General features: G+C 43.3%; 2 protein-coding genes across 7 annotated transcripts in view; one reads left to right on the forward strand and one right to left on the reverse strand.

Moving 5' to 3' along the window:
• Positions 1-13,276, forward strand: part of SRP54 (signal recognition particle 54) — a 291,642-nt gene that overhangs the window by 138,742 nt on the left and 139,624 nt on the right. The gene's annotated exons all lie outside the window — the stretch shown is intronic.
• Positions 1-13,276, reverse strand: part of BAZ1A (bromodomain adjacent to zinc finger domain 1A) — a 131,528-nt gene that overhangs the window by 104,748 nt on the left and 13,504 nt on the right. For 2 of the 6 annotated variants that reach the window (XM_078334766.1, XM_078334767.1), the window contains exons 1-2: positions 6,696-6,914; positions 6,049-6,219 (exon numbers count right to left, since the gene is read on the reverse strand). In XM_078334766.1, the coding sequence (XP_078190892.1) occupies positions 6,049-6,161 (113 nt within the window). In that variant the 5' untranslated portion in view covers positions 6,162-6,219; positions 6,696-6,914. Of the gene's footprint in view, positions 1-6,048; positions 6,458-6,695; positions 6,915-13,276 lie in introns of those variants that run through there. The other 4 variants (XM_078334770.1, XM_078334768.1, XM_017977050.4 and 1 more) reach the window with 2 other exon arrangements.

Here is a 13,276-nt window from a genome sequence, read left to right on the forward strand (position 1 = left end):
CTTTAAAAAAAAAAAAAATGTAACTTTGGATAAGTTATACAACCTCTCTAAATTTGGTTCCCCTATGAATGTTAATGTGAAAATCAAATGAGATAATTCTTAGCAAATAAATGCCCCTAAAATGTAAGTGTACTCAATAAAGAGTATCAATTCTTATTGTACAGGTACCACATGTGCAGAGAAATCCTAGAATAATCAGTATGGTAGAGAAACAATGTCAGAAAAACATGTTTTCCTGAGAGAAAGTTAGACATTGTGTATGGGAGCAGGAAGAGACAGAACTATCCCAAACATCTAAAGATATTTCTTCTTGTCAGCTCCTCAGGGCAAGTGTAGGAAACAACAAATTCTACTGGCCAGCCTCGGTGGCTCACACCTGTAATCCCAACACTTTGGGAGGCCAAGGCGGGTGGATCATTGAGGTCAGGAGTTTGAGAACATCCTGGAAAACATGGTGAAACCCTGTCTCTACTAACAACACAAAAATTAGCTGGATGTGGTAGCATGTGCCTGTAATCCCACCTACTCAGGAGGCTGAGGCAGGAGAATCGCTTGAGCCTGGGAGTCTGAAAGAAAGGAAGCATTTAAAACACAGTAGTCTGCTACGTAGATAAAACTCAAAAAGAAAAGCATTTAGGAATTTCTGCTATACCATCCAGGAAAAAGAGGACTCATGGATCCAAGTATCAGGACCATGTGGCAGGCTTATTCCTTAAAGAGGAGCTTTCTTATTTAAAGACACTAGCTGGCCAGGTGTGGTGGCTCATGCCTGTAATCCCAGCACTTTGGGAGGCTAAGGCAGGTGGATCACCTGAGGCTGGAAGTTTGAGACCAGCTTAACCAACATGGAGAAACCCCATTTTAAAAATAAATAAATAAATAAATAAGACACACTAGCTATGAAAATTATCCAACTTTCCTTGAAAACCCCAAGCTCACTAAATAGCCTTTGATTATAACTAGATTTCATACATAACTGACCATTAGTACAGAAATTGGTCAGTATGAAAAATATTCTTCCCCACTACAAATTGATGGTGTTCTGGTGTGTCCACTTAATACCTAGAGCTTAATCACTTGGGGTATAAGCAGACAGTACAGTGGTATCTACACAAAGATCTAGGCAGCCAGTTTGAATTCCTGGCAATGCCCTTATTTTCTTAGTGCATACTTCAACAAATATTAGGAAGAATTTTCCATAATAAGCACTGTGTGATAGTAAACAGTAAAAAGAGCATAAATTCTAGAAGAATGATACTAGATTCTAACAATTAACAGTTACTACATAATTTTAGACACTGTAATCTTGGATTTACCCCTCCACCCCAACTTCAGTTTCCTCATCTGTAAAAAGAGGCAGCTGAAAGGATTGACTTATTAACAAGGAAGAGCATTTAAACAATGAAAACAGGATGCTTTAAAAGCTAGTCAAACTCTTTCAATGAAAAGCCAGAGTGAAACATGATTTGGACCACCTGTTAGTGATGTTGTGAGACAGTCATACATTTTGTATGGAAGCCTGGACTCATTCAAAGATGGGAAATATATCCCAATTCCAAGTGCCTACATGGCTAAAAAAAAAAAAAAAAAAATGTTATTTTGTTGATCAGATTAAATCATTAGGTAATATAACAAATCATTTTCCTATCCCTCAAGTCTAGAATTTCTGGTATTCAGACCTGACTGTTCCATTTTTTAACAATTCACAGCCAAAAATAAACAAAACTTGTCAGCTAGCCAAAATTGCAGAACATTTTTATTTTTGTAGAAACAAGGGTCTTAATGTTTTGACCTGGCTGATCTCAAACTCCTGGACTCAAGTGATCCTCCCATCTTGGCCTTCTAAAATGCTCGGATTATAGGCATGAGCCACCACACCCAGCCAGAATAAATCATATTTAAGAGGCTAAATTATGCACCTTAGCTTATGCATTTGCCTATAGTTGGTGTGCTATTGAGTCTTCTTTATCTATGAAAGCAGGTCAAACAAGAGTTAGCAATTAGTTAAGAAGAATGTAGTAAGAGGTTTGTGCTCTATAATCACTGAGGATGCATCCTGTTCATTGTCGCTGTCTCAAAGAGTTCAGGTTCTTGCAGAAGACAAAATGTGAGGAAACAGGCCAGGTGCAGTGGCTCACACCTGTAATCCCAGTACATTGGGAGGCCAAGGCCAGTGTATCACAAGGTCAGGAGATTGAGACCATCCTGGCTAACATGATGAAACCTCGTCTCTACTAAAAATACAAAAATTATCTGGGCGTTGTGGTGAGCGCCTGTAATCCCAGAGACTTGGGAGGCTGAGGCAAAGAACTGCTTGAACCTGGGAGGTGAGGTTGCAGTGAGCCAAGATCGTGCCACTGCACTCCAGCCTGGGTGACAGTGCAAGACTCCATCTCAGAAAGAAAAAAAGTGAAGCAACAAATACACACTGCATGACAAGGCAATAACAGGAGATGCTACACTAGATAAAATGGAGGGAGTGGCCATCGCTTTTTAGAAGGACAAAAAGGAAGCAGGCTATTACATCAAGTAAGATAGAGACAGAAAACTACTTAGCAATTGAAAGGTCACTGGGGGCCAGGTGCAGTGGCTCACACCTGTAATCCCAGCACTTTGGGAGGCAGAAGCAGGTGGATCACCTTTGGTCAGGGATTTGAGACCAGCCTGCCCAACATGGTGAAACCCTGTCTCTACTAAAGATATAAAAAATTAGCCGGGCATGGTGGCAGACACCTGTAATACCAGCTACTCAGGAGGCTGGGGCAGAAGAATTGCTTGAACCCAGAAGGCAGAGGTTGCAGTGAGCCAAGATCGCACCACTGCACTCCAGCCTGGCCAACAAGAGCAAAACTCCATTTCAAAAAAAAAAAAAGTCACTGGCAACCTCTACTAACCACAATTACAGGCAAGTTACTTTGTATTGTGTTGGGAAGTAAATAAGGCTAGAAGGTGTAGAAAACCTTTTTTAGACTGATTAGAGAAACATAGTTAAGAAATAAAAAATGCAAGCAAATAAGTGAGCATAGTGGTCTTCAGAGAAATACAGAAGAAAAATATCCAAAATAACACACTAAAAGGCTAGTCTTCAAACAAATTCACATAAACCAGTCGAGGATTTAACAAGTGAAAACAGGTGCTTTTGTTGTTTGTTGTTTCAGGGTGGCTATCCCATATGCAGTGTAACAGTGGCCTACAGAGGTTTCCTTCCTAGTTTTTCCTGAGTTGTTCCAAAGGTCAGATTACCATACTACAGACCACCATATATCATGTAGCAGGAATGTATTTTTGGAAAGATCTCTTTGTAATCATTTATGAGAAACAAAGTAATTCAAAATTTAACATAATGGCAGTTTTCTTCCAATTTTGTCAAAATTCTTTTTGTTCAGTCATAGAAACCTAAGAACATCAACAATACTGCTTAATTCAGGGTAAATGATCAAATACCTTTGCTTCCAAACCAATAATCTCTCTGTGGCTGCTTGTAATTTCCAAAAGCCCTACCACTTCAGCACAAGGGAAAAAACAAAAATTGAAAATAAAAATCTAGTTATTTAAATGTTTAAATGCCCTATGACTACAAAGGATACAGTTCCTTAATTTTTTTTTTTTTTTTAAGACAATGTCTTGCTCCGTGGCCCAGGCTGGAGTGCAGTGGCGCGATCTTGGCTCACTGCAACCTCTGCCTCCTGGGTTCAAGTGATTCTCCTGCCTCAGACTCCCGAGTAGCTGGGATTACAGGCGTGTGCCACCACGCCCAGCTGATTTTTTTATATTTTTAGTAGAGATTCACCATGTTAGCCAGGATGGTCTCAGTCTCCTGACCTCATGATCCACCTAACTTGGCCTCCCAAAGTGCTGGGATTACAGGTGTGCACCACTGTGCCTGGCATCAGTTCCATAATGGAAGATACGGGTGGGGGTGGTGGTTCACGCCTGCAACCCTAGCACTTTAGGAGACTGAGGCAGGCAGATCACTTGAACTCAGGAGTTCAAGACCAGCCTGGCCAACACCAGGAAACCTCATCTCTACAAAAATTAGCCAGAGTGGTGGCACACACCTGCAATCCCAGCTATTCAGGAGGCTAATAAGGTGGTAAGGTGGGGGTGGAGGAGATGGTTTGAGCCCAGGAGGCTGAGGCTGCAGTGAGCCATGATTTCGCCACTGCACTCCAGCCTGAGCGACAGAGTGAGACCCTGTCTCAAAATAAGTAAATAAATAAAAATAGTAGAAAATAGATAGTTCTAAAATTCGAAAAATCTGTATTTCAGCATTTCAGATTTCTCCATGGTTAGAGTAATTCAGCTCAAGAACCAAAGTGCATTAAGAGGGTTTAATTCCCAAAAGATAATCATATTCATCCTATCCTCTAAAGTGAGAAAAGCCTCTTAAAAGACTGCTTATATGGAAGAAAACAATTTGAAATTCAAGCTTATTTACTATTTTATTGGTACTCTTAGTTTTTTAAAAGATCATAATCGTTAGCAAGGACTGTAGCTTTAAAATCCTTAAAAAAAAAAATCCTTGTCCAATTACCTAATCCAAGTTCACTTAACTAGTTTTTGAGTAACAAAACAAGTCTCTACAGGAGGAGAGTGAGATGTGCACTCCTACTTAAAAGTACTGTCTGATGACAAGTACTCTATCTTCTCTAGATATAAGATGTTTAATGGGTAACTTTCTGTGGAGCTGAATAAAAAGGTTTACTTAAAATAAATGCTCAAAGGAACTTTTCTAACCTCACTATTCATTTCTTAGACAGGTGTTGTTTGCCCAAAACCCTCCCTCAGTCAAGCTCCCACTCAGAAAAGGTGCCTCCCTACACTCGACTTTATTTGGCTGCATTACACTTGGTTTCCAAGCCACAAAGGGATTCCTTTTGAGTGGAGAGGATAAAGCATAAGAAAAAGAGAGGATCACACTGAGTGATTAATCAATTCAGGTTCTCACTAAGAGATCCTGTTTAAACACAAGTCGCTAAAACACACCCCCTTGCCTCGTGTCACAGGACAGGATCCCTTGGGATAAATCAGGCGAAGGGCTGAAAATGTAGGCGCTGAAACTACACCAGCAGCAGCTCCGCGTTCTTATCAAAACAATAGCGAGTGGCACATGTCAAGCAGCCCACATGCGCAGGGGGATAAAGAGGCGACTGGCTGAGTCTGGAGTTGAACTTGTCTTAACCACCCCCCCCAACACCCACCGCCGCGCTCCAGGGTACGCGAAAGTGAAAACGAGGGGCACCCAAGGCCCTGTTTCTTCCCCCTTCCTCTTCCCCTCGCCCAGCCGCGACTTCTTTCTCACTGGTCTCCCGGGGGCGGAGACGCTGAGTTCCCCGGAGACCAGAGTTAGTCACCAAGAAGAGGCGGTGACAGAGAGCGCGGCTCGAGTCGTACTCCAAGGCCTAGCAGCGCGGGACCGGAGGCCCCGGCGGAGGCTCTCGCGCCCAGTACCCTCCGCCCCGGGCCCTAAGGGACGCCCCCTCCTTCCCGTCTAGAGCGAGTCTTAACTCCGCTCCTGTCCCAGGCAGCTCCAACGTCAGACCCCACTCGCAACTGAGAACACGAAGCCCAGCCCAGCCGCTTCCTGCCCACCGCCGCAGGAATTCCCTTCCCCAGCCCAGGGACCGCGGCCCCGCGTCGCTGACCCTAGCGGGGATCCCCTCGGCCGCCGGGCGGGGATCCCGGAACTGGCCCCGGAGTGCGCGTGTGGCCGCGGCGGGGAGGGGCGAGGCGGGCAGTTTCCGCCGCCCCGCGGCCGAGAGGGCGGGAGGGCGTCAGCAGCGGCCAGGAGCGGTCCCGGAGGCCGGCCGGGGACCCCAGCCTCCTGCGCCCGGACCGAGCCGCGCTCCCTACACGCGCCGCCCCCAGTTGGCCCCGCGCGTTCTCCAGGTCGAGACCAGCAGGCAGAGAACCGCGGGCCCGGGGCCACCCGTCACCTTCCAGTCGCCCCGCCAGAAGCCCCGGGCGAGGAAAAGGAAAGAGAGACAAAAGAGCGCTGGGAGGGAGTCCCCTCACCCCCCGCGGCCCCGCGCCCGGCCCGGCTCTTACTCGTAGTGGCGGAAAATCTCGTTGGTGACTTTACAGTAGAAAACTTCCTCGTCCGGCCGCAGGTCCGCGGGCGGCTTCTGTCTCACAAACGGCTTTCGGTGTAGCAGCGGCATCTCCCGTCCGCCCGCGGGCTCGCCCGGACCCTCCGCCGCCCGCGCCGGCCCCGCTTCCCTATCAGAATTGGAGGGAAAGGAAAGCCGGTAAGGTGGGGAGCGCTCGGCGGCAGCGTGGGCCGGTCCGCGCGCCGGGGAAAGAATCTCGGCTCCCCTTTTGTGTGACTGACGCGCCGCGGCCGCTACCGGGGCCGACTTCGTTCCTGCCGCCGTCCGGGCTCCCAGCGAGCGGAGCCGCCGCCGCCCTTGCCCTCCAAGCGCGCCCGACCTCCCCTCGCCCGGCCGCGGCTCACAATGGGGCAGGACGCCCCGCCGCGGGGGGCAGTGCGGGAGCGGCGGCGGCCCCCTCCCCCAGGGCCGGCTCTGTGTCCGCCGCCGCCGCCGCCGCCAGGCTCACAACGTGCTCGGCGCGCAGCCGGCCGGCCCGACGCCGCCAGGGCGCTCGCCGCGGGCGGACCCCGGCGCTGCTAGGCTTTGTTCCCGGCTCGCCTCCACTTCCCCGCCGGCGACGGCCGTCTCCCGAGCGACCCTCACCTGCGAACACGCCGATTGCCACTTGTCCACCTTCGCCACTACAAAGGCACCGAGGGGAGACCCCGTCCTCCCGGGGGACCGCCTCTTGCCGGCCCCGCCGCGCCCCCGGCTGCCGCTTCTCCCGCTGCCACTGCCCGACTCCGCGCGGGGAATCGCGTCCCACCGCCACTTCCCCGCCTCTCGGAGCTCCTGGGAAGTTTCTGATCTACTTTCGGCTCTGAAGGAGGAAGAGCTATTGGGAGGAGCTTTTCACTCATAGCTTCTACCTTTTTTTTTATTGGCTACTCGATGACTTTTACAGCCTGTCACTGATACAGGAAGAGACAGCGGAGAGCCTGGGAGAGCTACATTATTAATTAATGGAGCAACCCCTCGTGAAGATTCAGAAGCATCCTCCATGTTTGAGATTATCAGCCAAAAGATCTAGGGAAAGCGCTGGGGGTTCATAAACACATGGCTAACAAAGTAAAGCCTTCAAGTCTGGTACCGACGTTTGACTACACGATAGGAAAAGGGATTCCAATTACGATTTAACTTGTATTTTAAAGATGTGAAAATAAATGAATAAGAAAAATTTTTGCTATGTTTCTTCTTCCAAATGAGAATCCATATCTTCAAAAATACTTTGCATGTGTAAACATCCAGCTTGAACAGAAGATACCTTCACATCAGTTCTGTTTAATACTTAACGGCACTTCAGAGATTTAGGGAGCAGAGGAAAAGATTTTTTTTTTTAAGTATATGTTACAAAGTGTCATCATTGCCTGTAGGACCCCAACATTATTGAAACTAACGCACCTTTAAAAAGTAATATTTACAGGCCGGGCACGGTGGCTCAAGCCTGTAATCCCAGCACTTTGGGAGGCCGAGACGGGTGGATCATGAGGTCAAGAGATCGAGACCATCTTGGTCAACATGGTGAGACCCCCGTCTCTACTAAAAATACAAAATTTAGCTGGGCATGGTGGCGCGTGCCTGTAATCCCAGCTACTTGGGAGGCTGAGGCAGGAGAATTGCCTGAACCCAGGAGGTGGAGGTTGCGGTGAGCCAAGATTGTGCCATTGCACTCCAGCCTGGGTAGAAAAGCGAAACTGCATCTCAAAAAAAAAAAAAATAATATTTACACTGCTGTAAATGTTTGCCAAGGATCAATGTTCAATTTTAATTTTAAGGATTATGGATTTACTAGAGAAAATTCTAAAGCAACTTTCCCATATCAATAATTTTTATTTATGAAAACAATTTTAGTGTACATAATACATGTGACCTTTGAATTCAATGGAATTTAAGAAACTGGAACTGAAATTTTCACTAGCTATGTTTTAAAGCCTTTTTTGATATAGTCCTTAACATTTGCTTATTTGCAAATTAGTATGTAAGAATGAGTCTAAAAGTAAGTTTGAAGAATAGTCATTCGACAGACGTTATTTCTTATTACCAATACTGCGAAATGATAATTACACAAAAAAATGTGGGCTCAGTTTTATAACTTCTAATTTAAGTACCTTTGTACCTTGGAGCAGAAAATGTAATAAATCTAAATCAAGAGTTACTATTTTTGATCTTCTTTCAGGCTAGTCTTAACTGTTCATACAGCTAGCAAAATAAACCTTTGTGAAAGGTACTGTTCTTTGGGTGTTTTAAAATTCATTAATACTATAAATGTACCTTAACTGTACAAGTATTGAAGTCACAGAAGTTTTAAAATGCTCTCAGTAGTAAGTATATACTTTAGTCTGGATAAACTCTTTAAGAGTTTACAGATTTGGTGATTTTTTTTCTTTTTCTTTTTTTGAGACAGAGTCTTAACTTTGTTGCCCAGGCTGGAGTGCAGTGGCGTGATCTCTGCTCACTGCAACCACCGCCTCCCAGGTTCAAGCAATTCTCCTGCCTTAGCCTCCCAAGTAGCTAGGATTACAGGTGCCAAGCACCACACACGGCTATTTTTTTTTTTTTTTTGTATTTTTAGTGGACACAGGGGTCTCACCATGTTGGTCAAGCTGGTCTCAAACTCCTGATCTCAGGTGATCTGCACACCTCGGCCTCCCATAGTGCTGGGCTTACAGGAGTGAGCCACTGCACCTGGCCAAGATTTGGTGTTTAAACCCTGTCTCCAACTAGTATACTGAATGATAAGTTAGAACTCCCTGCCTAGAAATTATTTATTGATTTACCAGGTGAAAAATTTAGAGCCCACAAAGGCAAGCTCAAAAAGGGGACTGGGAGAATGGATACTTTTCAACCTATATTGAAGCATCACCCTCACAACTCAAAATCCCAACTTAACAGTTAAATTAAACACAGATGAAATTATCTCTGAATACTTCAATATTTATATTAGATCTTACTGTTTGATAAGTCATTTAAATTATTGTTAAAATCATGATCAAAAGTCATTATTATTAAATACAAACGATTAAGTTGGATTTTTTCTTATACTAACTTAAAATTTTATTCTGTTTCAGCAAAAGCTATCATACTTAGTTTTCCCATGATCATACTCAAATTTAAATACTACCATAACTAACTTCTCTTAATTATATACATAGGATTTGTTTTAATGATTTGTGACATTTAATTAATGATATACAGTTGTTCATTATTTCAGAACAATGTAAGTTTAGAAAATTATAATTAACACATTCAAAAGTTTAGTTTCAGTGTGTTTACAACACTTAATCAAATGAATATCATACCTAACCTACCTCATCAAATAACATTTCAAGTATTCTACACATTCACAACTAAAAGCTTACCTAACTTATGACCTATTTCTGTATTTTGGTATCATGATTACTTCCTTGTTTTGTTAATTATTATTTCTTGGCTTTTGAGAATAAAAAGCTCATTGCTGTATTCAGCAAGTAGTTAAAGGATACTGTCATGACATAGGACTTTGTGAAAAAAATTTTTTGGAAATACCGTCAAGGAATTGTGAAAGCTAAAGTGGCACAAAAGAGAAAGCAATGACATTAAATTTATTTATTTGAGACGGAGTCTTGCTCTGCCACTCAGGCTGGAGTTCAGTGATGCAATCTCGGCTCACTGCAACCTCTGCTTCCTGGGTTCAAGTGATTGTCCTGCCTTAGCCTCCTGAGTAGCTAGGACTACAGGCGTGTGCCACCACGCCCAGCTAATTTTTGTATTTTTTTTAACAGATGGGGTTTCACTATGTTGGCCAGGCTGGTCTTGAACTCCTCACCTCATAATCCCCCCACCTCAGTTTCCCAAAATGCTGGGATTATAGGTGTGAGCCACCACGCCAAGCTGAAATTATTTTTTAACAATTTAATTAAACATGTATCAAACTCCTTTTGTGTGCCAAGACACTGTACTAGCACAGGTAAGGGATACAATGTAAATAATGTATCCTGGCTTCAAAAAATGTATAAGCTTATAGGAAGGAGATGATGCAAATACAACCAATACAAGAATTATGTTTAGTCCTGATGATCATGAGTAATATAATGCAAAAAGAGAAGTGGAAAATATTAGAATAAAATGTAGAAGGAAGACCTCAGGATCAATCCTAAATGAAGTCATCCACAAGGCATGATTTGAAGGGCAACAGAGAACTCAATGCTCCAACATATCCTTGCCAGTCTCAAGTGGCAACCCCATAAATCTCCGTTAGTCACCCTTGTGCATGAAGACACCAGTGTAAAACGTGAATATTCTAGTTAGGCAGGACATATATTAATCTAATAGTATCAAGGCATAGTTTGATTAACATACTAGTTTTGAGACATGTTATACTGCCTTAGAAGTAAAGACAAAACAAGACTATGGGCCAGGTGTAGTGGCTCATGCCTGTAATGCCAACACTTTGGGAGGCTGAGGTGGGTGGATCACTTGAGGTCAGGAGTTCAAGACCAACTGCCCAATATGGTGAAACCCTGTCTCTACAAAAAATACAAAATTAGCCAGGTGTGGTGGCGCACTCCTGTAATCTCAGCTTCTCAGGAGACCGAGGCAGGATAATCACTTGAACCTGGGAGGCAGAGGTTGCAGTAAGCCGAGATCACGCCATTGTACTCCAGTCTGGACAACAAGAGCGAAACTCTGTCAAAAAAAAAAATGACTATGGAATATAACTTTTATTTTTAATTTTTGAGACAGAGTCTTGCTCCGTCGCCCAGGCTGGGGTACAGTGGCATGATCTCAGCTCACTGCGACCTCCAACTCCTGGATTCAAGTGATTCTCCTGCCTCAGCATCCCGAGTAGCTGGGATTATGGCACCCGCCACCACACCCAGCTAATTTTTGTATTTTAGTAGAGATAGGGGTTTCCCCATATTGGCCAGGCTGGTCTGGAACTCCTGACCTAAGGTAATCCACTCGCGTTGGCCTCCCAAAGTCCTGGGATTACAGGCATGAGCTGCCGCACCTGGCCCAGAATATAAGTTTTTAAAGTTCAGCTAGAACAATTTTCCTGCAGCTTCTATTAATATTGACTGATTAACTTAAGAAAGGCTTTAGTGGTATAGGTGGCTCAGAGAGACAGTAATTACTTACAGCTGAAAGAAACCTTTGGGAACTCTGTTAATTCCTCCATTTTGCACCTGAGAAAACTGAAGTTGGGGAACTAGAATCCAGGTCTCCTGACTCTCCTTGTCCAGTCTGTCTCTTTAGACCACACTGTTCTTTCTTTGGATTCGGTAATAGCTACTTTTCTTATATACCCTACTCACATCCCATTAATGAGCTAAAATACCATTATAAATCCTTCTTAAAGTCCTAAAATGCATATAGGGATAAGCTGTATTACTGATGATTAGAAATAATTATTTTTGTTGCAGTTGTGTCCTTAACATTAAAAAATAAAAAGTAAAGAATTATTTTTGATGTGCTGGTAGATCTGCTAAATAAAGAAATATATTATTTTTGAGAATCATCTGGGAAAGCAATAGTGTAATAAAAATCATAGGCCAGTTGTGGCTGCTCACACATGTAATCCCAGCATTTTGGGAGGCCAAGGCGGGCAGATCACCTGAGGTTGAGAGTCCGAGACCAGCCTGGCCAACATGGAGAAACCCTATCTCCACTAAAGATACAAAAATTAACCAAGTGTGGTGATGGGCGCCTGTAATCCCAGCTACTCAGGAGGCTGAGGCAGGAGAATCACTTGAACCCGGGAGGCGGAAGTTGCAGTGAGCCGAGATCTTGCCACTGCACTCCAGCCTGGGTGACAGAGCCAGACTCCATCTAAAAAAAAAACTTATATATATATATATTTGCCTGACACATAAAATACATCTGGAGGAATATATAAGAAAATAACACACTGGTTGCTTTTGTGAAAGGTGTGGCTAGGGGCTAGGAGACAGGGATGAAAGGGAAACTTTTCACTATTGAAAGACGAATAAAACATTTAAAGACACAGATATTAGAAGGTAAAGAGGCAATCAGGACAGATAGCTGATATAATAAAACCTTTCATTTCACAGTTGGAAATAAAAGGTTATAACTGCAAATAGAAAGTTAAAAAAAAATAATCTGTGTTAAATATTTTACAGGCCCTACCATAGTGTCTTTCCCAAGATAGGAGTTCAATACATATCTGTTGGGTAGATGAATGGTTACAAGTATATATAAAATACAAATGTAATTTGGTTATAGTGAGATAAATACAGTCAGATAGGCTGCTTTCATCTTAACCTGAAAATAGAACTTAGATTATACATTTCTGAAAAATTCTAGCTTGATTACCTATGCTTATAGTTATTTACCAACTTACAAAACAAATCATACTATGTTCAAACAGATAGATTTATTATTGTTTTTAAAAATAAAAATATAAGACAGACATAAAACATATAAGACAGAATAATCAGACATAAAAACTGTTTTGACTCCAATCACTTACAACGTACTTTACAAAAAAGAATCCTCACATTGCAATGCCTGTATCCACAGACTACTTGGCCATTATGGAAGGAGAGATAGAACTAAGACAGTTATAATTCAGAACCCAGGTCTGAAAGTATTTCTGCTAAATCCTAACCTAAGAGTTCCTGGTGAAACATGCTAATACTACAGGTTCCTATAGGATTAGGATTCTCTCCTTTTTATTTTTGTTGCCATCATCATACCTGGAAGCCAAAAGTCATAATAACTGCTCAATTTTCTCTAATTCATATGTTTGGGATGGGTGTGGTGGTTCACACCTGTAATCCTAAGATTTTGGGAGGCCAAGATAAGAGGATCACTTGAGGCCAGGAGTTCCAGGCCAGCTTATACAACAAAGCAAGACTCCATCACTAACTTAAAAAAAGTTTGTATCGAAACACCATCTTATTTCCTTAGCACAACTGAAGTTTCTTTTTTTCAGCTGAAAAAAGATCATTTTATTTCAAGCTACCAGTAAACTGTTTCTCAATCACTTCTCAGCATCTAGACACTACATGCATGGCCCCTAGGAGACAGTTTATCTACCAGAACAAGTATCTTGCCTGATTCAAGTACAAAAACCATATTTCTTTATAAAAAACACCTTTCTTTTTCCCATTTCAAACTCTCCTCTTTAAATAAGGACTTCACACTAAGTTCCAGTGTGGTAGGCAGAATATCGGTCTCTGGAG

The sequence above is a fragment of the Callithrix jacchus genome, chromosome 8 (genome assembly GCF_049354715.1).
Source record: "Callithrix jacchus isolate 240 chromosome 8, calJac240_pri, whole genome shotgun sequence".
Taxonomy (NCBI): Eukaryota; Metazoa; Chordata; class Mammalia; order Primates; family Cebidae; genus Callithrix; species Callithrix jacchus.